At 36.1% G+C, this 27,837-nt stretch overlaps 1 protein-coding gene and 1 long non-coding RNA gene across 32 annotated transcripts in view; one reads left to right on the top strand and one right to left on the bottom strand.

Moving 5' to 3' along the window:
• Nucleotides 1-27,837, bottom strand: part of LOC140504633 (uncharacterized) — a 184,811-nt gene that overhangs the window by 3,369 nt on the left and 153,605 nt on the right. The gene's annotated exons all lie outside the window — the stretch shown is intronic.
• Nucleotides 1-27,837, top strand: part of MRTFB (myocardin related transcription factor B) — a 259,095-nt gene that overhangs the window by 199,233 nt on the left and 32,025 nt on the right. For all 30 annotated transcript variants that reach the window (XM_072609781.1, XM_072609689.1, XM_072609743.1 and 27 more), the window contains 2 exons: nucleotides 12,063-12,200; nucleotides 27,010-27,257. In XM_072609781.1, the coding sequence (XP_072465882.1) occupies nucleotides 12,063-12,200; nucleotides 27,010-27,257 (386 nt within the window). The remainder of the gene's footprint in view (nucleotides 1-12,062; nucleotides 12,201-27,009; nucleotides 27,258-27,837) is intronic.

Below are 27,837 nucleotides of genomic sequence, written 5' to 3'. Positions count from 1 at the left end.
TTCTTATGTCTTTTTTGGAATACATAGATACCATAGTAATAGGCATTCTAGGGCAAAAAAAAAAAATTAAAAAAAAAAAGAAAAGAAAGAAACCACTAAAACACCTAATATTCCTTGCACCACAGAACATAGGAATAAAAATTCTCACTATTGGCAATGTCTAGGAAGAGCTTCCTGTCGCTCCTACTTTCTGTCTACAAGACGCCAAGGCTAATTATTTGACGGTGAGGACAGCACTATGGCACATAACACTTTTTCTTTAAAATGTAAACTAAGAAAGTAAAAATCTTTTTCTAAATGAGTTTGTCATGTGGTCTAGAAGATAAAGCTGCTTATCTTTTACATTCTGATCAAAGTACAGCTGGAAAGCAGGTTGTCTAAGCCTAGACGAAGGATACATATCAGATGTGTCAGATTTTATTTATTTGATTTTTAGCAGCTCTCAGGAAAACAAAAATTTGTGTGATTCTAAATAGTCATCCATGCCATGGAAGCCCTAACTATTGCTGGGTCTGCCTTTACCAGGAGATTGACAGCTGTTTCTTAAGTTTCCACTCCCTTGATGTTGACCACTAAAAAAGAACTCTAAGAACTCTGTGTGTGTGTGTGTATACACAAATATACTTAGATATTTGTTTCACAGAATCTCAATTGGGAGGGACTTTGTTGGTCATCTATTGTGTAACCAACAAATGGTCATCCTAAAATGTAACATGAAGACTTACAACGAGAGGGAACCAAAGTCAGCTCTCTCGACTTTTGGACAGCTTCAAGTTGCTCTTTACACCATTCTATGTTTGCCTCTTTGCTAATCCATTGCCTTTAGTTTTGTTTTCTTTGGCTAAGCAGATTAAGTCTAATGCCTTGTCCAGGTGACATTATTTGCAATACTTGAAGACAAACTCTCATGTCCTCCCTAAGTCTTCTTCCCAAGCTAAATATCCACACTTCTTCAGCTAATCTCTATATGGTATTTATTCATGACTCTTTATCATACTGTTCACCATCCTCCAGACATTTTCCAGACTATCAACATCTTCCCTAAAGTGTGACATCCACAGCTGAATGTAATACTTCCATAATATGCAGTTGACACATACTGAATTTTCAATCCACTAAAATTTCCATATTTTTTTCTAAATAACGTGCTATCTGCCATGACTCCCCCATCTTGTGTGTGTGTGTGTATGTGTGTGTATTTAAATGAACTTAATTTAAGATTTTCTGTTTATCCATTCAAAATGTCACTTCATTTCATTTAGCTCAATTTTCTAGCCTGTCATGATGCCTCTTTTTGAATCTTGATTCTCATCTAGTATGTTACATTTCCCTTCCAGGATTCTGTCATCTGCACATTTAATAATCATTCCTTTTGTGCTTTAATACAAGTTAACTGATAAAAATCTTAAACAGCATAGGTCCAAAAGCAGATTCTGAGGAGGTGCCACTGGAAACCTGAGTTAATGTTGACCCAATAATGGCTCCTTTTTCCAGTTCAGCTAATCAGCTACTTCCATATCTACCTAACTGTACTATTGTGAAGCCCACATCTTTCTGTCTTTTTCACAAGAATAACTTGAGAGATTTTGTTATGTCCCTGGCTAAGATCTATTTAAACTGTAACAACAGCATCTTCCTGATCTATCTACCAGACTAGTAATTGTTAAAGAATGAAATGAGTGTTAGTCTAGAACAGACTGCTTCTGATGAAGCTATGCTGACTGTGGTTACTGCTTCTTTTTGGGGTTTTTTTTTAAATTAATCATCCCTTTGACACTGTTCTGGAATTTTGCCAATCTTATTGTCTTATAGTCTGCAGATTTTGTTCTGCTATACATGCTGCCCGTTAGAACCTGTGATATGCTTGTTACATATTTGTTAGAGACTTCTGATGCTGAAAGGAGACTTGGGTGATCTCATCATTGTGATTTCATCAGTACAGGGAGCTCCAAATGAGGACATTCCTCCACAACTGTTCTTCAATTGATAGTCCTAGAGAATTTTCTGAGGCACGGTATGGTTAAATGACTGTTGACCATGTTTAACATGTCAGAGGCAAAACTTGAAGAAAGATTTTGTGTATGTTGACAATCAACATGCACTTTATCCAGTATTCCATAGTGCTTTTCCAGTTTTATTGACCTAAACAAGTGTTTAGTATATGGTTTTCATTTCAAGTCACTTTTAATATTATGACAGTGGGAGCTAAGTCAGTCAGTATATGTCTTTGTGTCAGGCACTGTGCTAAGTGCTAGCGATATAAAGAAAGGCAAAATACTTTCTGTACTTGAGGGACTGATCCACATTAATGAAGGATATAACATATACATGTTTAGGTACATGTAAGATAAAGGCAGAGCATATGAAGGTAATCTGAAAGGGAAAGGCATTAACAGTTGAAGGTCCAAGAAAAACATCTTGAAGAACCTGAGATTTGAGCTCGGTCTTGAAGGAAGCCAGGGAAACTATGAAGCAGTAGTGTAAAGGTAGAAAATTCCAGGTATTGGAGGACCCACTAGTGTAAAGTGGACAGAAATGGGAAATGGAGCATGATCTTAAAGGGACTGCAGATAGTCACTGTACTTGGATCATCAAGTACATGAATGTATATAAGGTGTGAGAAACAATGACCAACCATACTTCCAAAGGACTCATGGTATAATGTGCTATCCACCTTCACATAGAGAGTTGGTGGGTTCAGAGTACAGACTAAAGTGTACTTTTCTTCCTTTTTTTTTTCTTCTATTTTTTGGATATGGCTATTGTGAGAATTTGTTTTGCTTGACTGTACACATTTGTGCTAAGTTTTGTTTTTCTTGCCTTCTTGATGGGAGGTGGGAGGAAGAGAATTCAGAACTGAAAATAAATTTGAAATTAATTTTTTTAAAAGTAAGGTATAGGAGGGCTGGAAAGTAATGACACTAGATTATTTGATCTTGGAGATATTAGGTAGCTACCAGAGTTCCTTGGGTAACATAGGTGAGACTGTGCTTTAGAGAAATTACTTTAGCAGCTAAGTGGAATATGGATTGGAGTGAGGAAACTTGAGGCAGAGGAGCTATTAGATGGTTATTGCAGTACTCTAGGTAAAAGGAGTGAGGACCTATTGGAGCAGAATTATAAAAGTAGCAAACACCTTTCCTTAACTTGGTGAAATAATTTATGCATTCTTATCCAGAGATTCAAGTAGACACAGTTATATTGTTGCCTATCATGTGCAAAGCCCTGTCAGAGATAGATTTTTAGATACAGTCCCTGCCTTCATGGAGTTTATGGTCTAGTAGGAAGATGGGACACATATAAATAACCAAATACACTGTAATACGTAAATGCTAGAAATACTGGAAGAGAAATACAAAGTTTTACTGTGGTTCAAGGTAGGGAGGATCATTACTGACTTTAGGAATCAAGGAAGGCTTTATGGAAGAGGCTTTGGGCGAGGGCTTTTAAAGGATGGTCAGGATTTCAGCAGGCAAGGGAAGGTGGTACAGAAAGAGAAAAAGGATTCCAAGCGTAGAGAACAACAGTGATAACTTAACAGAAGTATGAAGTCTCCTGGTTTGGCCAGTGGATAGACAGAAATCATTGTGAAGTACAATGAATAGCAGCAGCTGGGAAGTATTTCAAAGCCTGGTTAAAGAGCATGAACTCTGTTTAGCCTGCAGTAGAGAATCACTGAAGGGGTATAATTTGACAATATCTCAGCACAAAGGAGATTATTGGCAGTGGTGTGTTGAATTGATTGGGACAGGGGAGTGGGAGAAGAGGTATCAGAAAGATTTGTTAGGAAGCAACTACAGTAACACAAGTAGATGGTAGTGAAGGAAGTGCCCGGGCAGTATGAAAGGGTGATGTAGTAGAGGTAGTATAATAGAGGTACTGAGGATCTGAGCACTAGCTGTGCCTGTATGAGTGGAGAAAAGGAGATGTACACAAAAGAATGTGAAGAACGAAATAACAATATTTGGCACTGGACATGTGGGGAGAATTTGGAATCCCCAGCAGCAGGAAGAAGACAGAATGGATATAAGGAATGAGGTCCCTTCTAATTTATAAAATCCTGTCTCTTTATATGCTTTCCTTTACCTGTGAAAATGAAACTACCAGGAGTCAGACATATACTTTGTTTTCCTAGGAAGGTGATGGATTTTTGTTGATACAAGCACCTATTTTCTCACATGACCAAAAGCAAATGCTTTACAAAGGGACAGCCTGATGTTGAACATGCAGCCTTAAACCAGGGAAGAAGGTGAAACCCACAGTTAGTTCAAACCCATGCCCTTGGCCTAATTTGTAAAGTAATCTAAAAAGTTTCGATAAACTTCCAAAGCATGGAAAGTATCCTGTTATCATTTGACTAGTGATAATATTTCCTAGGAGATCTTTTAATCATGCACTACAAATCTGTTGGTGTTAAGTCGCAGTATTTATAATATTCTCTCACAGCATGAGCTACATTAATTTGAAACAAATTATCTGTGAGGGACCTACTTTACAAGGTGGCCTACTGCCATGTCTTACAGAGTTCCTCATAGTTTCTTTTGAATTATATGAGTGCCAGCTTGGAAAAGCTTTTTGTAAAGTGAATTTGTTCCAAATCGAATAGACATTTGCTATGATATCCCCAGAGTCTGTCCTGAATATTGATCTATCTATATCTAATCTATATCTATATATTTTATATCATAACCCAGCTATCCAGTTTTAGAACATCCTAGAAACAGCAATGGTTTTATTCATGTCTATGCTTATCTTTAAATGTGTTATGTTTTTTTTCTCTGCAATTCCACTTGAATTTCTTTCTCATCTTTTTTTCCTTTAATCTTTTTCCTGGTAGTATTGATTTCTTTTAGAAAAGTTTCTAAATCCTTTATTACTATTCTGAGATTCTATTTACAGATTTGTTTGCTTAACACTTATATTGTTGTGTCATAATTTTGGGTAGAATATTTTAGTGTATTTTTTAAAGTAAAATTTCTTTTTGATATACCTAAGAGCTAACTAATTTGTCCATTGAAAATTGCAAATGGACTCTGAGGTATTATGAATAGGGAGAATTTCCAAAGGTAACTGATAAAAGAAAATGAAAATTTTATAACAAATATTAACACTCATTGGCAATCAATCAAGTATTGGTTTTCTATTCTGTGCCTCTTGCTGTGGATTTTTTCATGTTTTAGGATATTAGTGTGTAATTTCGTTTTCATGCTTTTATTAAGTGCAGAGTTTGACACTAGAACCACAAATGACAAATCAGTACTCTCTGATACATTTCATAGTAGTGATAATTTATAGAAAAATATCTCCATATTTTATGTAAAGGTGTTTATTTAGTGCACATAACACACACAAAATCTAGTTTATATTTGACCTACATTCTTGCTTTCATTTATTTTATTTCATTGGAGATTGGTAACAGAAACAATGAAGATTAAAACTTCATTTTGTTAAGTATCTTTAGAGTGGAGATTTTTCCTTTCAAGTTTAGATTCTCAAGATATAACTAGAAAGGCACATTTTCTGGAGGCCAATTATTGCTCCTTGGAAAATGTGGTACGTGTTCTTCCAGTGGAGATGTGCAAACACCTGAAATATACAGAATGTTAATTAATCCAGACATTTTCTCTGGTGTTCACTTCTTTTCCTGCGGTTGTTTTCAGGAATAAATAAAAAAGACCTTTGTCATATCTGTGTAGAGCATTCTATTAGTGATTTCTAAAGGAAAACTCAATCTTTTTTTAAGGTTCATAAAGGTTTCAGTTGGATTTCTTAAAAAACATAAATGTTTTTTTTTGTTTTGTTTTGTCAGTTTAAATAGTAATGTTTCTAATATTTCCTCTTAAAATACTATTTAGTTTAAAGTAAATGATACTGAGAAAGATAATTGGTGAGGAAAAAAAGTGATATGATCCAATAATACAAAGAAAATTGAAGCTTTTTTAAAATTTTTGTCTTGTCTGGTCAATGTGGAAAAGATTCTGAATTGTTGTAAAACTATCTTCCAATTGGTAGAATGTGTAAAGCACGTTATGAAAGTTCAAAAATATTTGATTTTAGTGTTTGTAAAATTTTGACATGTCAATCTACTATGAAAACTAAAGATTAAATAACTTTTCACCTAGAGAAAATGTATACATTTTAAAAATTATAGTGTTCATAGTTTCATGTATTTAAATTTGGGAAGGTAACTTTCCCCCACAAAGTTACTGCTGTCTATGATCTGAGATAGTTTTGTACATTCTAAAACACATAAAAATTTAAAATGCAGAGAAGTACGATATATTGCTAGTCAGTGGAATCAAGAAAAGCATCTTAAAAGAAGTGGTGTATAAGCTGAGCCTTAAAAGGAACTAGTGGTTGCAAGAGGTTGAGATGAGCAAGGGAGCGCATTCTAAGCATGGAAAACAGCTTTTGCAAAGTTATAGAGACGGAATATGGCATATAGGGAAAAGCTAAAAGTAGCCCAGTTTAACTGGACCATAGAGTTCATGAAGGTGAATAATGTATAATCAGCCTTGGAAAAACAAGCTGGAGCATGATATAAGGGTTTTGTTTTATTTTGTATTACCTAAAAGGGTAATTTGCATTTTATTCTGTAGATAACAGTGCCCTCAAAGCTTATTAAGTAGAGGAATGATATGGTCAGACCTGTGTCTTTGGGTGCAGTAGAAAGGAAAGAAACTGAATGTAGGGAGACTGATATAGTTGTCCAAAAGCACCCTGAACTGGGATGATTGATTTGTAAAATCGATAAAGGTAGATGCAAGATATGTTGTGGAGGTAGAGTTGACAAAACTGGGCAACTGGTTGCATATGGGGATGAATGTGACTGAAGAGTCAAGGATGTTTCTGAGATAGAGAACCTTAGTGACTGGAAGAATGACAGTGCCCTTAATAACCATAGGAAAGTTAGGAAGAAAGATGATTTGGGAGAAAAGTAATGGGTTCTGATTTGGAGATGTTTGAGATACTTATAGTACATCCAGGTGACTCGTAGGAAGCTGGAGTTATGGAATGAGAGGTGAGACTGGATATGTAAGTCTGGAAATCATAGATGGATTGATTGAAGCCGACAAGGTCATCAAGAAACAGGTTATATGTAGAGAAGAGGGGACCCAGGACAGACTCAATCGATCGGTAAACACAAAGACTAGGGATAACTTTGTAGTAGAGTCCTGAGGTATACGCATAGATGGAGCAGAATATGAATGATGATCTAGCAAAAGACAGAAAAAGATAATAATAAGAGAATAAGGAAAAAGCAGTGTTACAAAAACCGAGAAAAGAAGAGGATTGTCAACACTGTTAGGTGTTGCAGAGAGGTTTCCAATGAGGAGGATCGAATAAGAAAACATACACTAAACATACTGCAAACTTTCAAGCACGATCTAAATGTGAGTTATGATTAAGAGAGGTTATATGGCATAGTGGAGGAGAGTACTGGAGTCATTTTCAAGAAGACTTGGGTTCAAATCCCACTGCAAATACTAGTTATGTGAGTACAGGCAGACTGTTTATATTGTGGGCTTTCAGCTTCCTTATTTATAAAACGTGGACGAGAATTTCTGGAGTAAAGGGTAGAACCAAGATGTCAGAGTAGCAGGAAGCAGGACAGGAAAATCCTCTTTAAAAACCTCTTTCAAACAGTTCTAGAAAACATGCCAGATTGAATCCTGATGGGTAAATCCAGGAAAAAGTCTCTGAGTCATTTATCTTGCCCGGATTGGCACAAGGAGACAAACTGAAAAGGGAACACGTGTTCAGGGATGACTTTTTGGGTAGGGAGCAATGGAAGACTGGTCAGCCAACTAAGAATGGAGGAAGCTCAGAAGAAAACAGCATTTTGCCTCAGATCCCCAACGAGCAGAGTGGAATCTCTGTTCTAGCTTCTAGCCTTGATGGAAGCCTGCAGAGAAACAACCAGTGCAGGAATCACAGACCCAAGAGAAGCTTGTACTACTCTTACTCTAAATCAGCAAAGCTTCCCAGTTGGCCAATAAGGGCCAAGTCCAGCAGTATTGTGCTGCTGCACAGATCATGAGTTGGCAGTCAGATTTTGCCCTGGATCCAGACCACTTTGGGAGAACTGAGAGCTTGCAGATCCCCAGCCTCAGTTCGTCCCTAAGATTGAACACTGAGCACCCCAAGAAGGTGGCAACAGGACTAGAAGAGAGCAGTGTCTGGCTCTTACATCAGATCCAGACTTGGCAAGAAGACTGAAAGAATAAGTAAACAAACCAAAGACTCCCACTACGTGTTAGGCCAAAAGACTCCGGAGGAGGCTCGGCACCTTTTTGGAAGCACAGAACAAAGACAGGAACAGGGTCTTGTTGATTGTAAGATGGGCAGCATCATGGGGCTGAGGACAGCATAGCTGGTTACATGAGGAGAAGTGGGTTCAACATTCACGGGACCCACTATCATCATCCCTTCTGTCTTAGACGAATTCTTGACTTAGGGGACCCACCCACATCCTGAGGCTGTTGATGGTGGGCCAGGAATAGCAGACTCAGGGATGAATGGCATGTCTTGGAGAAATGTGCCAGGTCAGGTCATCTTGTAGGCCTTCAAAGATGGTATGGAGTTTTTCAGGAGCTGAAGTTATTATGAGGAATCACAAGTTATCTCTAACTCAGAGAAGTATCTTGAACTCTGTAACTAAGAAGTGTTGATTGTTTGAGTCCACTTGCAAGGTTAGAGGTAGAGGACCAGACTCCTTTCATACCCACCCTCATCCTTCAAGGATAGCAGATTTCTGGAAGCAAGAATAGAATGGTGATTACCAGGAGAAGTGGATTTCTAAACTTAACTCATTACAGGTCGAGACAAAGAACCATGACTTAGGCAGTTACGGGACAAAATCATTTAACTGTAAATAGGATCAGTAAAAAGTGATACAGAATCAATTTAATTTCCTTGGTCCTCTCTGAAGTCCTAGAGGGTATCTAAATAACAAATTCTTGGATTGGTTCTGTTATGTCTTAATGGTTGTAAGAGAAGAATGGAAAGAGAGGTGTAGAGTGTGCTTAGAGTAGGAGAAAGGGAAAGAAAGTCTGGGGAAATTTATCTCACATAATCAGGGTGAGTCAATAATCAAGTGTGCAGCCAAGGAGAAGGGAGCGAGGGAAGCAGCTGACATTTGAATCTCATTGTCATCATGCAGTTGGGTACTGAAAATAAACTTCACTCAGTGGCAAAATAGAAGTGAAAATGCGGAATTGGAGGGAGGATTAATTCTAAGCAAAGTAAACTTAACTAAGGATGAAAAAAATATTTGAAGCTCTTTTGGAAGTAACAATGAATGGGAATCTGAGGGGATGCCTCAAAACAAGTTATGGTATATAAATGTTATGGAATGTGATTGCACCATAAGAAATTATGAAGAGAATGGTTTCAGAGAAACCCAAGAAGACTGATGAAGAGTGCACAGAAGAACCAAGTGGTCAGTTTATTTATTAACAACAATATAGTAAAGGTAAACAACTTTGAAAGAATTAGGAACTGATCAACACAATGACCAACATAGCATAATAACAGAGGATTCGTGATAAAACATGCCATCCATTTCCTTATAGACAGGGGTAAAACTCAAGCGCAGAAAGAGATGTATTTTTTTTGGACATAGCCAATACAAAAGTTTGTTTTTCTTGATTATATTGCATATTTGTAACATGGGCTTTTATTTTTCTTTTTTTATCAGTGTGGGAAAGGGGAGATTGGAGAGGGAAAGAAGACAGATTGTTGCATATAGAAAAACATAATTCAAAAAGAATATTATCTGCAGTACCTACCTCTAGTTGTGATAAAGTCAGTTATTGTTACCAAACATGTGACCTTGTACAAATCTCTTCACATCTTCTCTGGGGATTCCCCCCCTCCACCTTTGGCTAAGATGAAATATGTTTCTTTCTTAGTCTCTTCTGTTGAATTATCATCTATAACGTACCCACTAACTATGGCTGTACAGTAGTGCCCTATGCTGGGCCCTCTAGCGCTTTGTATACACTCCCTGTATTTTAGTTAGCTTCCATGGATTCCATTTTCATCTCTATGCAGATGATGCAGAGATCCATGTTTCATCTGTGTATCTGTCCTTCTAGCACTAGTGTTTCTCCTGAACTGTTAGGTATTACTAGTTTAACAGACATTTGTAACTCAACACATCAAAAACATCATTTTCTCCTCCTAACTTCCCTGTTTCTGTCAAGGACATTGTTACCCTTACCTTCACCCAGGCTTGCATCCTCAAATCTCCCCTCTTACTCACCTCCCTCCGCATCCAGTCTATTGCCAGGTTGTCCTTTCTACCTCCATAAGATCTCTTTCATCTACTGCCTGCTTTCCGTTTGCCAGACCACCGCCCTTGTTGACCTGAATTATTGCAATAGACACCTACTTGAGCTTTCTGCCTCCAGTCTCTCGTCTTCTTAATATGTCCTCCATACCACTGTAAAAGAGATGCTTCTTAAGCATACATATGATCGTGTGACTTCCTTGACACGGAAATCTCCAGTGTCTTTTTTTACCTCTAGGATAAAATAGAATCCCATCTGTTTGCCAAATGTGGTTTCCATCCCACCTTTGCACAGGTCTCTCCTTTCTTAGAATATACTTTCTCCTTGCCTTTTTCTCCTAAAATCTGTAGGTCCCTTCAAAACTTAAAGTGCCACCACATTTTCTTCCCAGCTGCTAATGGTTCACAGGCCCTAAAATTTCCTTTTATGTACTTTAAATGTATTTTGTATTTACATATATGTATGTATGGACAGATGACGTAGTGAATAGAGTGCCCAGCCTGGAGTCAGAAAGGCTCATCTTTTTGAGTTTAAGTCTGTCCTCAAATATTTACTAGCTGTGTGATCCTGAGCAAGTCACTAAATGCTGTCTGCCTCAGTTTCCTCATCTATAAAATGAGCTGGAGAAGAAAATGGCAAACCACTCCAGTATCTTTGCCAAGAAAACCCCAAAAGGGGGTATCAAGAGTCAGAAATGACTGAACAACAAATCTATAGCCTGCAAGTAGCAATCATAACTACAGTTCCCTGAAATGGGTTTATTTTATATGATATGCATGTTTCCTCCAATAGAACATTTTGTCCTTGTATTTGCTTTAAATTGTAAGGTACTCTCAGTAGGTTATGCCATATTAATTTGTCTTTCAGTTATTAGTGGGAAAAGTGTTAGCAGCCAGGATTTACACAAAAGTTCAGTGCCCAGAAAACTGTATGTTATCTTAATTTATTAATACAGGACTGAACACAGGTCACAATTTTGACCACCTCATTAATAATAATAGCAATGTTATTGTTTCTTCAACAATTATTTTCTTATATGTAGCTCATGTTTGTATGTACAGAAAGACTTCTCAATTGTAAATGAGTTTTTTCTTAATTTGAATTACGTATATATTATGTCTAAAATAAAACTTACATTAGAATTTACTATTATTTTACTCATTCAGCAAATATTTATTGAATTGCTGATGCCTTTCCTCAAGAACTTACAATTTTGCAGGTGCTAGACTGGGAGTGCAAAGATGAATGAATGGCATGATTTCTGTCATATCAGTTTACCTGATTCTGGTTATTTTAATAGTAATACAATAACTTGCATTTACATAGCACTTTAAGGTTTGCAAAATACTTTGAAAATATCATCTCATTTTATTTTTACCTGTAAGGCAAGAAGACAGCTGTTTTTAAAATAACTATTTCTACAGTATGGAATCTTTTTCAATAAATTGCAAGGTCTCAACACTAGAAAGAAAAACTATGTTTCCAAAAGCATACTTGATTTATTCAGTGTGATATTATTTAGAATTAATTTTTCCATGTAATGAAGTAAAGATTTCCTTAAGGAACTGAGAACATGTAAGCATAGTATATAGTACTACCTTTCTAGTTTCACAGCATGTTACTATTATATTTTTCTTTTCTTTACTCATTTCCTTTTATTATGGGTTCAAAAAGATAAAATAATTTGCTTCTTTATATTTACTGTAACTTCATATGTTCTCAGAGAAACAGAATTTTCATCTTTCCCTTTTCTGTCTTTTTCGCCAGTATACTTCACTATCCACAGCACTTCCTGAATTCTTGAAAACTCCTCTTCCTGCTGATCATCCTACATCACGCCCTGCAGCTCCTGTCCTCCCTACAAGCACTGTGTCTTCAGCAAAGCCTGGGCCAGCACTGGTAAAGGTGAGTACCCTGTGTATGTGCTGTTCTCCCAGGTCCCCTTGAATTGAAACATCTTGTCTTTCAGTTTTCTTGTCATTTGTGGCACAGACTGTATAATACATTTTCAACCTGCAACCTTGAGAAATGTCTACAATAACATAGAGTATGGGTGGACTTGTTTGAATTGTTAGCATTAATGATATAGGAAGGGTCATTATCAACAAACTAATCATTGTATTATAATTATTGTGAAACTCTAAAAAAAATTGGTTTAAAAAAGCGTAACAAAGCTATGCAATAATGCTCCAGGAACTATATGACAAGCAATCCTCAATCCTTTTTCTCATGCCACGAAGGGAAGCCAAAAAAAAAAAGCAGATAAAGTTTCAGTGTGACATTTTCTTTGCTGATTTTAATAGTTAACGTCTTTGGAGTTTTTATTTGAGATGTTGACTTCATATTATCCCAGACGTATTCTGTGACCGATTCACTGTTTAGAGAACAAAATACAGTTTGTTGTTCTCACTTATGACATAGAGGTGGACTAGCTGGAGCTTGGTCTGTCTGTACTGGTCTTTTCTTAGATAAGCATGAGATTTGTGGCACTGTTCCCACATTGTACTTGGGGAGAATAATTCATTTTTAATGATGTCTCAGAAAGATTATTTTTTAAATCATACATAATTTTTAAAATGATGTTTATTCACTGGTATTAATACAACTGTTTTATCTGAGAAGAAAATGAAAGGGAAAATTGCTTCAAATGCAGTCTTTAATGATTTAAAGGGTTGTCATGTGGAAGAATTAGACCTATTCTGAATAGTTCATCATGGTAGTGAGAAGACCAAAGGGTGAAAGTTACAAAAGGGAGAGTTAGGCTCTAAGGAGGAACTTCCTCACGATAAGAACTATGCAAAAGTAGACTTTAAGGAGAACAAACTCTGTCCCTGAAGATGTTTAAGTGTAGGCTAGATGACCACTTTCTTACAGCATATTTTTCTGTTATACTCGCTTATTTTAAAATTCTGGTTTTCCCTACAACTGTTATATTACAGACTTGGGGTATTTGAAAGGTCATTCCTTTTTCAAAGGTTGTTCCTAATGCACCTGATCTAATCCCTTTAAAGATGGAGGGACTGAGGGGGGCAGGACAGTTAAATAACTTATCCAAGGCCACAGCCAGAATCTATGCCAAATCTGGAACTAAAACTAAGATTTACTACTTGTGTGTTTTATCTGAAAAACACTGCATTTGTTTTCACCCCATTCCTGCTACAAATTTTCAAATCAAGAGTAATTTCACATTAGATCCTTTTCTCTGTTCCTCTGCAGTGCAAAACTTCTCAGTCTTACCTCTCCTCTTTCTGCTTCCTTCCTGTCCAGGAAAAAATACTGCAGTCAGAAGGAGAGCTAAGTCTAAATCTACGTCCTTGATCCTATCCCCTTCCTCCCTTATTTCCATCAATTGTTTCTTTCTTGTATATTCAATCTTTCTCCCTCTAGTAAATCCCTCCCCTGTCCTCCAAACATGCTTAGTGTTTCTCTTATCCTTTAAAGAGAGTGGGGATTGGGGGTGAGGTGGGGTGGGCACAGGGGCAGGAGGTAATAGCCTTTCCTGGGTTCAGCTTCCCCACATTGGTGGAGTTACACTTCCATCTCTCTTCTCCTATTGCCAAACTTCCATTAAAAGTAGTTTTTAACCTATCTTCTACTGCCCCATTCCCACCACTTCACTGACATTGTTCTCATGAATAATCATTAATAACCTCCTAATTGTAAAATTAAAAGCACCTTTTAATCAGATTTTCCTTTACCTTGCACTGAATACCACTGATTACTCTCTCTTTTATGCCCTCCTCTTTAAGCTTCTCTAAAACTGTATTCTCTTGAATCTTTTTATATTTAGGACACTGAAAGTGAGAAAATCTCCTAAACCTTCTTTCTTTTTATCCCTTTTCTCTCTATTAGTTCCCTTGGAAAACTCATCTATAGCTTCAGCTATAGTGCAGAGTACTCATAAAACTGTATCTACAACTCTGTTGTTGTTGAGTCATTTCATTTGTGTCTGCCTGTCCATGACCCTATTTGGGGTTTTCTTGGCAAAGATACTGAAGTGGCTTGCCATTTCCTTCTCCAGTTCATTTTAAAGGTGAGGAACTGAAGTAAATAGAGTTAAGTGACTTTCCTGGTCACACAACAAGTGTCTGAGACTAGAGGCCAGATCTGAACTCAGGCCCTCCTGACTCCTAGCTGCCCACTCTTTCAAAGGCTATGTAACCACCTTTGTAGCAGTCTCCTGGATCTCAACTTTGATATCTCACTGGTACCTTCAACTGACTATAACCCAAAACCAAACTCACCTTTTCTCACAAAATCTGTTCTTTTTCTTCTTTTTCTCTGTAGTGGAATTACTATTTTTCCAATCACCCATACATAAAACCTGAGTAATCTTTGACCCTTCCTTTTGCTTATCCATTGTCCAGTCAATTGCCAAATCCTTTTGATTCTATCTGTCTGGTTTCTATGTCCTCTTCTCTGTTGCCACTACTGTCAAAGTAGTTTGGGTTCACAGTAGCTGCTTCATCAGTCTCTCCATCATCAGTCTCTGTAGTTTAGTGGGTTCCGTTCCCCTCTGAAGTTTCAAAACTGTGATTTCACTGAGCAGAAAGAGACTTGACAACTCTGCCATGCCAACTCAACTCAAAAGTAGGGCGAAACAATGTAGAATTTTGAAGACTACACAGATGAAACTTTTAGTAGCCTCAAGACTAGTAAAACATCACCCAGTTCCCATCTAGTCACATAAATTCTAGAATCATATCAAGAAACATTTGGAGCCTCTGCCACAATTCCCTATATATCATTTCAAACCTATCTTATCAGTCCCATTGTACTCTTATCATAAACTTGCCCCCCCTTTCCCAGGGCCTGAGTGCACCATCATAAGCAGTGATTTAATATTGACCACAATGACTAACTCTTCTCTCTCCCCACCCTTAACCTGTCTCCCCCAGTTCTGAATCTCCTATTGTGGTAAAGTCTACCCTTCAGTTCACATGAAAAAACTTGCCACTACTCCTCCAATTTCATCATATCACAGAACTGCCAAGTAGAGCCTTTGTTGAAAACATGTAGGCCAACCAATATTTGGAAAAGAATATCTGCACTGTATCAGACAAGTGGTCATCCAGCCTTTGCAAAGCACTTTACATATACTGTCTCATATTACCCTCACAACAGACCTCAGGTGCTGCTAATATTATTCCCATTTTACAAAGGAAGCCAAGTGAGACACAGGTTAAAGGATTTATCCAGGATCAAAATTTTAAGTATCTGAGATAGCATTGAAACTCTCATCTCCTGAGTAATCCAGTCCTTTACCCTCTATACCACCTGGCAGCCAGATGTAAGACTGCCTTTATTTCTGTTGTCTTTCATTTTAGTAATTTTAACTCAATCTTCTGGCCTATCAAAATCTTACCAACCTGCTATCTCCCTCCAAGCTTCATAGTTCCTGAAAATTTATTAAGATTGTTCTTTTTATTCAAGTTACTTTAAACAGCATAGGACCAAACACAGATCCCTGGGGTGATACTCCATTAGATCCCTCCTTCCAAATCTGTCTTTGTTCCCAACTTCAGTATGTGCCTTTTTTTATTATGAACTTGACAAACATGAAATTATCCATATGCAAAGAATAGAAAATGGATTATTTATGAAATGGTCAATCCATTACATACAGCTTGTTTTTTCAAGTATATGTGCAATTTAACATGGTACTACCAGTGCTACCCTACTTGTCTGCCTCCTGAACTTCCTTCTGCTCTCTTTTAATCTTAATTGGTCATTGATATTTATTTTCTTTTCTTTTTGAGATCACTATCACTACTTATTCCTCCCCACGTAATTCTCCCCCAGTCTCCCTTATAATAAATAAGTCAGAGAGGGGTTATAGTCAAGCTTCTTTCTTCTATATGTATTTTTTTTTAATCTTAATTTGTTAGCGTTCCTTATCATTTAGACTATAGCCTTTTTCTTCTTCATAGGAATTGTTTCTGTTTGTGTATTCAGAATTTCATTCTGGGGGGTTTCTATTACCATCATGACAATGTCTGCTGATTAGCTACAGCAAAATTTTGTTTTATGACCTGTATTGCTCCTTCACTTAGAACATGCCCTTCTTTTTGAACCATACTTTTTATTGTCACAATCCCAATATTTCACCTCACTAATAGAACCTCTTCTTGTCTACCTGATTGCAAAAACTGTCAGATTTACTATAGTGTGCTACTTGACACCTGCAAAGTGTTGAAAGTAGAACAAAGATGTGTCTTTCAACAAAGTACCTCTAGTTCAAACATTTTTTCAGAAACTCGATTAAGAAATCGGGCCTTTTTGAGTCATCCAGATTATTAGCCCAGGGGCCTTTTAACTGAAACTCCCCAACATTACTCTGGTACACCCAATTATTTCATTGGTCATTGCTTCTAAAGAAATAATACAATCACCAGCATGGCAGTCATTCCAGAAAAAGTTTGTACTCCAAGAAATACTGAACTTCCTAAACACAATTTGATCAATTACAATACTTGATTGATTAAGAGAGCTATAAGCTAAAGAATCATCCATACCCAGTAAACTGCCTGGAAATACCGTGCAAAAATCCCCAAGACCGAGGAGCAACAGAGATTTGAGACAGCAAACTTTCCTCCTTTAGTTTATTCCATCTGTCCTGTCTGTTTCAACAATTGTTGATTTCTGATGCTAAACTGTGGCTTTGATTTCTGTGTTTTGGATTAACCTTAGAATTTTTAAAGTTTCCTTTTTTAATTTTTTACCTGATACATTCCAGCTTATCAGCTTTAATTACCCCATTCACACCTTAGCTTCGGTGACTCAGGTCATGCTTATTTACTCTTCTTGGGGATACTAAGTGAATTTCTGAACTTTAAAAAATGTGATGCCAATCTCACTTTTAGGTAAGTATTTTGAGGGAAATTGTTGATAATAGGTTTGTTTTCATAAGAAAAATGATTAAAACAATGACAGTAGAAATTGATTTTGTTTTCTGTAACATCTCAGTGCTTCTGAATTCCTGTTGTCATTTATTGTTTTGTGAAATAATGCCATGTGAATTCAGAACAGTGGTATTGAGGAATTAGTCTTAAGACAATTTCCGTAAGGGTAATGCTTGGCCAAGTTATTCATTTTCCTTGAAAAAATATAAGTTTTCCATAGGGCAGCTAGGTAGTGCAGTGGATAGCACCAGGCCTGGAGACAGGAAAACCTGAGTTCAATTCCAGCCTCAGACACTCCAGTATTTTTACCTAGAACATCCCAGATGGGGGGTCGTAAAGAGTCAGACACTGAACAAGTTTACCATAGACTAAGAGAACAGAGAATATGTAACTTGAATCATTTGTTTCGTTTAAAAGAACCAACATATGAAGGAGTCAGAGAATGTGAATTTTTCCCCAGATAATTATATGATTAAGAATTATAAAAAATGTGTTTTCACCTTCATATGTATTGAACTTTTATATAATAATTATTAATTTTTCCTCTGAAAAAGGTGGCAATTTCAAAATTAGACTTCATCTGAATTTTCTTAAACTATATATTTTCACCTTAACCCAGAATCTAGGGTAATAAATATAAAGAGTGTTGAAATATGGAGGTACTGGAATGCAAATAAGAATCCATCAGATAGAAGCTAGAATGGTTCAGCAAATTTAATCAGTCTGCGTGGGAAACATATCAACCCCAAAGATAGGTGTTCAAGCTGTAATGGAAGAAAAATTGTTCAAAAGAAAGATTCTGGAAGCTTATATTACAAGGTCATGAGAGATGATATTTCATGATGAAGGTCTTTAGGAACCTGGAGTTGAGCCAGGAGATATAATTGTTTTGGATCAAAAGGACACTGCTGTATTAACACAACAAAGTGAGTACCTTCTCATGTATATGGACAGCCAGTTTGGTTAAAGCACTGTGCAGTTTTCAGAAACCAGCATCAACCCTTGATAGTAGAACTAGTCATTATGCTCATCCTATTCAAAATGTCAAACATGGAGATATAAAAAGAAGCCCCCAAGCATTTTTTTCATGACTTGTACTTTTCTGCTTTAATGTGTATGTGCTGTGGTTTAGACTAAGGTTTGATTCTTCATTGACTAAATGTACAGAAGTGTTTATAATTACTTAGCTCCAAAATTAAAATTCTGTTCTGAATTCACCATCAAAAAACTTTAAAAAATAAAAGGAAAAGAAAGAAATAGGGTGGTATAGTCGATATGGAGTCGGGAAGATCTGGGTCCGAATCCTGCCTCTGACATATGATAGCTATATGATCCTGGACAAGTCAGATAACCTGTGTGCCTTAGTTTCTCAGCTGTAAAATGAAGCTGGAATAAATGGCTTCTGAGGTCCCTTTCACCTCTAAATTTGTGATCCTATTAGCCTTCCATCTTAAGAAAGGAAGGTGTATATAACACACAGAATAACGGATGGTAAAGATGTAAAAGTAAGTAAATGCCAAAGTAAAGAACTGAATGGGATGAAGTATATACAGTCTGGGGCCAAGCTAGATATAATAAACTATGTTCCCATAGACTGACACTGTAGTCAGAACAGCATGGCCCCACAGAAGTGATTCCAAAGCTGAGCACATTAAGTGACTCAAGACATAGTCTCAGGAGGCAAGGCTGCCATCTCTTTCTAGTTATCTGTGTTCACTACCATCACTCCTCTTCATATCTCATTTAGACCATTTCATTAGCCTTTTCACTGGTCTTCCTTCCTCAAGTCTCAGCCCTCTTTACCTCTCCAGTCCATCTTCCTCATGCTGCCAGTGTGAATTTCCTAAAGTGTAGGTCCCATGTCATGTCCCTATTCAGTAAAAGCTAGTGGCCCCCCATTACCTCTGGGATCAGATACAAACTTCCCTGTTTAGTTTTTAAAGCCCTTCACAATCTAGCTCCCACCCACCTTCCAGCTTTATTATAGTATATTATTACCTTTCACATACTAGACTGTCCAGCCAAACTGGCTAATCTGTAAGCCTTTAGCCAGGCCGTCTCCCAAGCTTGAAAAGAACCCCTTCCTTACCTCCACATATTACAATCCCTAGTTTCCTTCAAAACCTAGCTTAAGCATCACCTTCTACATGAGACCTTCCTTGATCTTGTCCTCTCCCCAAGAACATTAAATTGTATTCATGTATTCTTTTTGCCTGTATATATTTAAGTTACTTAATACTTAAAACTGCACTAACATTTTTGGGACATCCTGTATTTGTATACATGTTATTTCCTTTGATTGCTCCTTGAGTGCAAGGACTGTTTAATTTTTGTTTTATTTCAGTCTGTCGTCGTGCCTGGCACATAACTGACAGTTAACGGATGGTTGTTGACTCATTCTTCTTTCTTGACTCTAGACTCATTCATTCAAGTCTTCCTCTGTTTCTCTGAATTCCTTATATTCATCATTTCCTGCACAATAATATTCCACTGCACCCAAGATACTACGGTTTTTTCAGCCCGTTTTATTTCTATTTTTGCTAATAATGTTGCTTTTAAAAAGTTGATATCTAATCATTTCACAATTTAAATGATACTTCCACAGTTCTGTGTGCTGCAAAAATGAAAACTGATAGGCAAAAATTTTAATGCAGGATGTATCAGTGCAACAAGATGAGAAATTATTCATTGAGAAAAAGATCTTTGCATGAATTATCTCTGATAAAGTCTGATATCCAATATATATGATGAATCTATACCAGTATAGGCTGCATGTATATAAAAAAGCTGGTCATGGTGTCAGGGAAACTGGATTGGTTAAATTTGTCCCACCTCTAACACATGCTAGGTTAAAACACATGGCTTTGTGATCCTGGACAAGTCATTTAACTTGTTGATGCCATAGGCACCTACCTCCCTAAGATATTAATCTCACAGTGTGTGCCAATCTGCATTAGTAAAGATAAGACACTCCTCACTGGGAGTTTCCTATAACAATGAAACCATATTTAGTCTAAAAAAGATGAAGAATAATATTCCCTGGTAAACAGTTAAAGGATATTTTTCAAAATATCATTTGATGTTCCTTAGAGTACTCAAAAGGATAATTTTCAAAAAAACTGTAAGCCATATAAAAATGTTCCAAATCACTAATATTAAAAGAATGTAAAAACAACACTGAGGTTTTACTTCATACCTCTCAAATTGGCAACAGTGTCAGAAAGTGGAATTAGTGTTGGAAGTTCAGAAGGAAAACAGATACGTATAAGTCACTGATGGAGAGGTATCTGTCATTATGTGAGAAAAGTGAGTAAACTGTTCTAGCCTTTAACCTAGAGAAAAACGTACTAGGGGAAATATAGCTGAAGGAGAACAGACATGTGCATACATATAGTGATAACAGTATCTGTAGGTATCTGTATCTCTAGAGCTATCAATATATAGATATACACACATATTCCAACATAGAAAAATACATACATGTACACACATTTGTTTTATATACACACACTAACACATGTGACAGTATTTTTTTTGTGGTAACAAAGAACTGGAAACAAAATTGTTGCCCATTGATTAGGCAATAGCTGAATAAATTCTAGTAAATTAATACAATGTTGTTATGGAATATTTCTGTGCTATAAGAAATAATGAGCATGAGGAATTCGGAGAAGTATAAGATATATATGAACTGAAAACAGACCCATACATACAATATAGGTGTGTAAGTAATGACAAGAACAGTAAAGCAAAGTTGAGTTCTGTGACTGATCTTGGCATAAGAAAAGAGGAAGAAAATGCTCCTTTCTTTCATTAGATAGTGGAGGGCTGTGGATGCAGAATGTTTTATATGCTGTCAGATTTGGTGTTGTGTGGAGTGGTTAATTATTTTTCTTTGTCATATGTTAAGACTTACTGAGGGAAGGGGTGCTGCATATATGGAAAATACCATGATGTAAAAACAAAAGGCATCCATAAAACAACAAAAAAGGAAAGTGTTGAGTCAGTTCTACCATACTATTTCTGTACTAAGTATCATGTAATGCTGTCATGTATATAATTTTATTTGATCCTCAAAACAACCTGTGAAATAGGTAGTGTATGTTTTATTATCCTCATTTTCCAGATGAAGAAACTCAGTTTTGAAAAGGTTGTGACTACTTTGAAGTTACACATTTCACGGTTCACAATAATGGTACCAGAAACCAAACCAACTCTCCATTATTCGTTCTACTATAGCATATCTTAGCTTTCTAGCTGTGCTGAAGATAGTGTAATTAGAGTAAGCCAAGGGATTCCAAGAAGACCAAAGTGTCTTTAATATAAACACCAAATATTTTTGAATAAATTAAAAAATAAAGTTGGAATGTGTACATGTTTGTTTTTCTAGTATTTTTATGGTTATCCCCAGCATTGCTCCACTGATTAACTGATATAATAAATACTTCATCTTCTTTGCCCCAAATGGATCCTTTTTCAAACATACCGTTAACAGTCAAAATAAAACTGTTCTTGTCAAAATGATGATGATGATGATGATGATTACATAGCTAGGATAATTTCATGAATAAACTTGCATTGGATATTATAAGGTACCATCACTGCCCACTAATTTAGGCAGATTATCTTTCTTTCTCCACTGGTACATTAAGGATAGGGCAGCTAGGTAGCATAATGGATAGAGCACCAGACCTAGAATCAGGAAGACTCATCTTCCTGAGGTCAAATCTAACTTCAGACATTATTAGTTGTGTGACTCTGGGCAAGTCATTTCACCCTGTTTGCCTCAGTTTCCTCATCTGTAAAATAAGCTGGAAAAAGAAATGGCAAACCACTCCAGTATCTTTGCCAAGAAAATCTCAGATGGGTTCACAGAGTCAGACGTAACTGAAATGACTGAACAAACGCAGTAAGGATAATAATCAGGTCGTGCACTCCTCCAGGGTGCTGGAGAATAAATTCCATGCTGCGCCTAGGGTTTAAAGCAATTTTCAGACACCAGCATAACTTCATCCTTCAAAAATCAATAGTTCACATTCCTGAAGAGAAACTATGAGGTCCACTTAAAAAACATCAATTTTTAAAGTCCCTTTTGATACATTAAGAGAATTAATGTTCCTCTAAAAACAGAGCAACTGACTTTACTTACCAGTACTCTCACAGAACAGCTTATTTAATTGGTAAAGGGATTAGAAAGATCTTAAAGGCAGCTTAGAGAAGAATCTGCTTGATTGCAGTTCTGCCTGTGATACTTAACAGTTGTGTGACCGTAGACAAGTCATTTAATGTCTTGGAAGCTCAGTTGTGTTATCTGTAAAATGTGGATGATAGGATTTGCCCTTAAAAAGCCTTTGATGTAAAGCACTCATTTATGCTTAAAAAAAAGACCCTACAAAGTATAGACGCAGAGGGACCTTTGTAAATTATCAGAATATGTATCTACAGCCCAAAGCAAGAATCATATGTAATAGAAGCTTTCTCAATAATTGCAGGCTACAGGATAAACCCTTAATAATCAATAGCATTTCTACATATTAAAAAAAAAAATTCAAGAGGCAATAATAGAAAGAGAAATCCCATTCTAAATAACCATATAATGCTTAAAATATTTGGGGTCAGTCTACTAAAGCAAACAATCACAAAAGGCTCTCCTTAAAGAAATAAATAACAATAATTGGAGGGAGTATTCAAATGATTGTGGCTGTGCCATGCCAATATAGTAAAAATCACAGTATTACTAAAATTAGTTTACAGTTTTGTGCCATACTACTCAAACTATAGAAGGGGACACTTTACAGAACTTAATAAGGTAGTGAAATTTATTTAAAAAATCAAAATATTAAGGGAAATAATGAGGTTGGGATGAAAAGGGAAATAGTACTACTGCCAGAGTGCATTACAAAGCAGCAGTCATCAAAACCATCTGAAATTAGTTTTAAATTAGTTTTTAAAAAGAGAGGAAGAAACAGACCAGACTAGACAGGAAGAAACAGAAACAATATGCGTCATTAACTTAGTGTTTGGTAAACTGGAAAACAAATTACTTAGAGAAAAAAATCCCTGTTTAATAGAAACTTAATAGAAACTTTAATAGAAACCAGAAAGTAATCTGATAGAACAACACTTTATGCCATATTGATAACATACTCTGAATGTATATGACCTTAATAGTTAAAATAATACCATTAAAAAGGAGAATAGAAGCAAATTATTATACTTCCCATAGTCATGGGTAGATATATTCTTAAACAAATGAGGGATAGAAGCAGTTACAAAGTATAAAACAGATGATTCTGATTATATGAAACTGAAAATCTTCTGCACAAGCAAAATTAATGCGTCTAGGATGAATGGGAAAGCCAATTGAGAGAAAAAATTTTATTTCAAGTTTCTTGTATAAAATTTGCTATCTAAGGTGGTACATAAAAATTTACAAACATGACCATATGAAAGAATGGTCTATATCACCAATAATAAATGCAAAATAAAAGTTTTACCTCATGCAATGCAAATTTGCAAAGATAATGTTATGAGAAGATAAGCCCACTAGTACTTTGTTGATCAAGCTATGAGTCAACACAAACATTTTGGAAAGAAATTTGGAGTCATGAGAATAAAGTGGCTAAAATATCCGTACCCTGTGATCTAGAAATTCTATTAGATTTATACCCCTGGGAGTGACAGTGATGGGGTAGTCCCCCATACACCAAAATATTTATAGCAGCATTTTTTTGTGTGTGATAGAAAATTCAAAGTAGATGTAGACAAAGTAGTTTCATTGATTAGGGAATTATTAGCAAAATAATGTGGTTCATGAATGCAATAGGACATGGCTGTGATATAAGGAATGATGATGGATACAGAGAAACTGGGAAAGATTTATATCATCTGATGCAGAGTAAACAAAAAAATTATACACAATAACTTCAACAATGTAACCAGAAAGAACAACCATGAAACAACCAAAGGTGAAAGTTGCAAAATTACAGAGCATGATGCCAAAGAAAATATTTAAGAAGGCATCCTACATGACTAATGTGAAAATGTGTTTAATAGAAATGTATGTATTGAGCCATATCATATTGCATGCCATCTTGGAGAGTGAGGAGGGAGAGAAGGGGAGAAAATTTAAAACTTACAGAAGTGAATGTCTAAAACTAAAAAGAAATAAATTAAAAAGAAAAAAAGAGGAAGAAGAGGAAAAAAATCAGTAAAACCAAGCTTTCCTTAAAAAATAAAAAAAAAGACATCCACCTCCATCACATCACACTGTGCACAGGTGAACATATTACACACATGTTCAGACTTTTTCAGTGTATTAACTTTTACTGAAATCATCATTTATTATAGAGGATAGCTGTCTTGGAGGTGAGGGATAGGAATGATCCCATTTTGAAACAATACCTACCTCGGTGAGATAACATGTAAAATACATTGCAAAACATAAATTACCATGATTAAAATGCGAGTCGTCATTACTAGAATGTATTTTTTATCAAGTTTAATTTATCTTAATCTAAATTAAATCAGTGATTTTCAAATAAAATAGTTCTGTGGGGGGAAGGGGAGGCACAACAAGTACAATAGTTATTTCAGTAGGGTGTTTTGCCAATATGACATTATTACTGGCCAGTAGATTTCTAGCATATAATTTCTTCCCTAACATTTTTTTAAATACACAGCACAATTTCGTTTTGATCGCTACTTTGGTGGAGCGGGGGTGGGGGGGACCTCCAGTTCCTCAGTGATGCAAAGTGATGAAAGCAGATGATGTATTGTACATGAAACATTTGAATAGAAATAGTACAATTCAGAATGTGTAATTTATAGTCAGGTGGCATTACCACAATGAAGATGGAAATACTTCTGCTTCCTAGGAATAAGTCATGTATTTTTCACAGTAGACATGGACTTTGGTTTAGTGATGAAAGTGGTGTAGTCAGCTTCTGGCACACTGATGACCATTCTTTGAAAGATAATTCATACATGTAGCCATTCTTTATGTTTTCTCCAGGATGCAAATTAACAAGCTACAATTAACATCTTTATCTTATAAGACAGATATTCTTTTCCCTAAAGACTTATGTAAAAGGAAGATTGTAATGAGTCACTAAATAGATGCGAGGCATAAAATTTATACATATTCCTACCATGGGCACTGTCTTACACATCTCACATAACTTGTCATTAGTTTCATGAAGTTTTACTTGATATAAATTGCCTGCAACTAAATTTAGGAATTTGAATTGAATTAATTTAATAAAGAAACAGGAGTCCTGGCACTGCATTGACTAAATGTTTGTATCTTTAGAGCTAACAGTGCAATAATGATTCCATGTTCTATCTTTTAAAATAGTATAAATATGAAATCAGTTCATTGGTGGAGTTACAACCTTACAGGTTAATATTAAGTAGCATGTTCTGTAAATAGGAAATTAATCTTCATTTTTCATCACATATTTCATAGTTGTGTTTAATTTAGTTTTACATTTTTAAAGAATATATACCAAAAAAATTACTGGAATAGTATAAAAATCTTTGGAAAAATTGTTACAAGAAAGAAAATCTCTTTAAAATGTGGTTTTATGACATTAAAAGACTTTAGAACTCCAGTCAATATAATGACAAAAGAAGATTCCAAAGATGGAGAATGCTAACCGTCTCCTACCAGAAAGGTGATGGAATTAAAATGTAGAATGAGGCATATATTTTTAAATATGACCAATGTAGAAACTTCTTTTGTTTGGCCATGCATATTTGTTAGAAATTCTAAGGTTGGTCTCTGTCTCTGTCTCTGTCTCTGTCTCTGTCTGTCTGTCTCTCTCTCTCTCTCATTGTTTAAATGGGGTGGGGGAGAAGGGAGATACATACTTCTTAAATTGGAAAAAATAGTAACAATAAATTTTTAATACAGTTTTAAATATAAGGTTAGTACTCTTCAAGAAACAAAACGTAAGCTAGATTATATGTGTATTATACTTTAAGTGTATAATGACAAATAGAAAGCTTTTGAATTTTCTTTCTTTAGGGGCTTATTCCAAGAATAAGGAGCAGCTAGGTGGTGCGATGGATAGAGCACCAGTGCAGGAGTCAGGAGGACCTGAGTTCAAATCTCACCTCAGACACCTGGCACTCACTAGCTATGTGACCTTGGGCAAGTCCCTTAACCTCAATTGCCTCATCCTGGGTCATCTCCAGTCATCCTGATGGATATCTGGCCACTGGATTTAGACGGCTCTGGAGGAGAAGTGAGGCTGGTGACCTGCACAGCCCTCCCTCACTCAAAACAAAATCAAGTGCAAGTCGTGTCGTTATTTCTCTGATGGCATGATTGTCTTAGGCAAAGAAGAACAAACACACACACACAAAATTCCAAGAATAAAATGCCTTTTCTAATGTATTTGTACTTTTTAGAAATCAATTTTGAAATTTAAAATTCATAAAAAATAACTAACAATTTAATCTCTACTAAAGTCCAGTTTTTAAGGCTTTTAGATTATTTAAATTATTAAATTAGACACAGTACCTTTAAGTAGCCAATGAATCATTATCCTCACCGACTTTTTGTCTGAAATTTATTGCATTAGATGTGCTCTTATAAACATGGATCTTGAAAAAGGGAAGGGTGATCGATCTGATTGCAGTGATTCTTAGCTTGAGAGAAAATGGCAAAAAGCAAATAATTATTCTGATTCCTATTCTTCTCACAAATGTCCTGTGCCTTTATTTCAGTGGTTTCAAATTAGACATGTCAGAGAATAGTACAGTGCCATCTGTGAAACTGTTCCTGTTTCCTTTCTTTCTCTAAATAGCAAAGTCATCCTAAGAATCCAAATGACAAGCACCGAAGCAAGAAATGTAAAGATCCCAAACCACGGGTTAAGAAGTTGAAGTACCATCAGTATATCCCACCAGATCAGAAAGGTGAGAAGAACGAGCCACAGATGGACTCCAACTATGCCCGTCTGCTCCAGCAACAGCAGCTTTTCCTGCAGCTACAGATCCTGAGCCAGCAGCAGCAGCACTACAACTACCAGACTATTCTGCCTGCACCACTCAAGTATGGAAGATTTTGTCAATGTTTTCTTTGCCAGGATATGTATGTTCTTTCACTGAGAAATCACGCTAGAAACAGAGCTGTACTCATGCCCTTCGCTGTTGCTCTTTCTCCCATGAAGTTGAAAGACCCATAAGTGACTCTCTGGTAACTTAAAGACAACGTTTGAGAGCTCAAATCCATCTTTGGTAGTATAATTTGTATTCTACAGAAGGCTCTGAAATTATTAGAAAATAGAAGAGGCTGCTTACAATTCAACAGTTATTTGAGTAGTTATTATGTGCTCAGCACAGTACGAGGTGATAAGAAAGGCATAAAAATATAGACATAGTCTCTTCAGAGAAATTACAATTGAGACAAGACTATTATATATGAAACAACAGCAAATAGTACAAGGTAGTAAATAATTCAGTGCTAAGTTTTACTGTATAGATTGTAAGAACCATAATAGTTCAAGAGTTCTCAAAGTGTGGTTCAGGGACCTGTGATGATCCCTGAGACCCATTCAGAGGATTTGCAAAATTGAAACTGTTTTCATAATAATACTAAGACATTTTGATTTCTAATACAGTAATATGTCTAG

This window comes from Notamacropus eugenii, chromosome 1 (genome assembly GCF_028372415.1).
Source record: "Notamacropus eugenii isolate mMacEug1 chromosome 1, mMacEug1.pri_v2, whole genome shotgun sequence".
In the NCBI taxonomy this organism is placed as follows: domain Eukaryota; kingdom Metazoa; phylum Chordata; class Mammalia; order Diprotodontia; family Macropodidae; genus Notamacropus; species Notamacropus eugenii.
The sequence above is the reverse complement of the archived record's forward strand: the minus strand, read 5'-3'. Positions and strand labels throughout refer to the sequence as shown.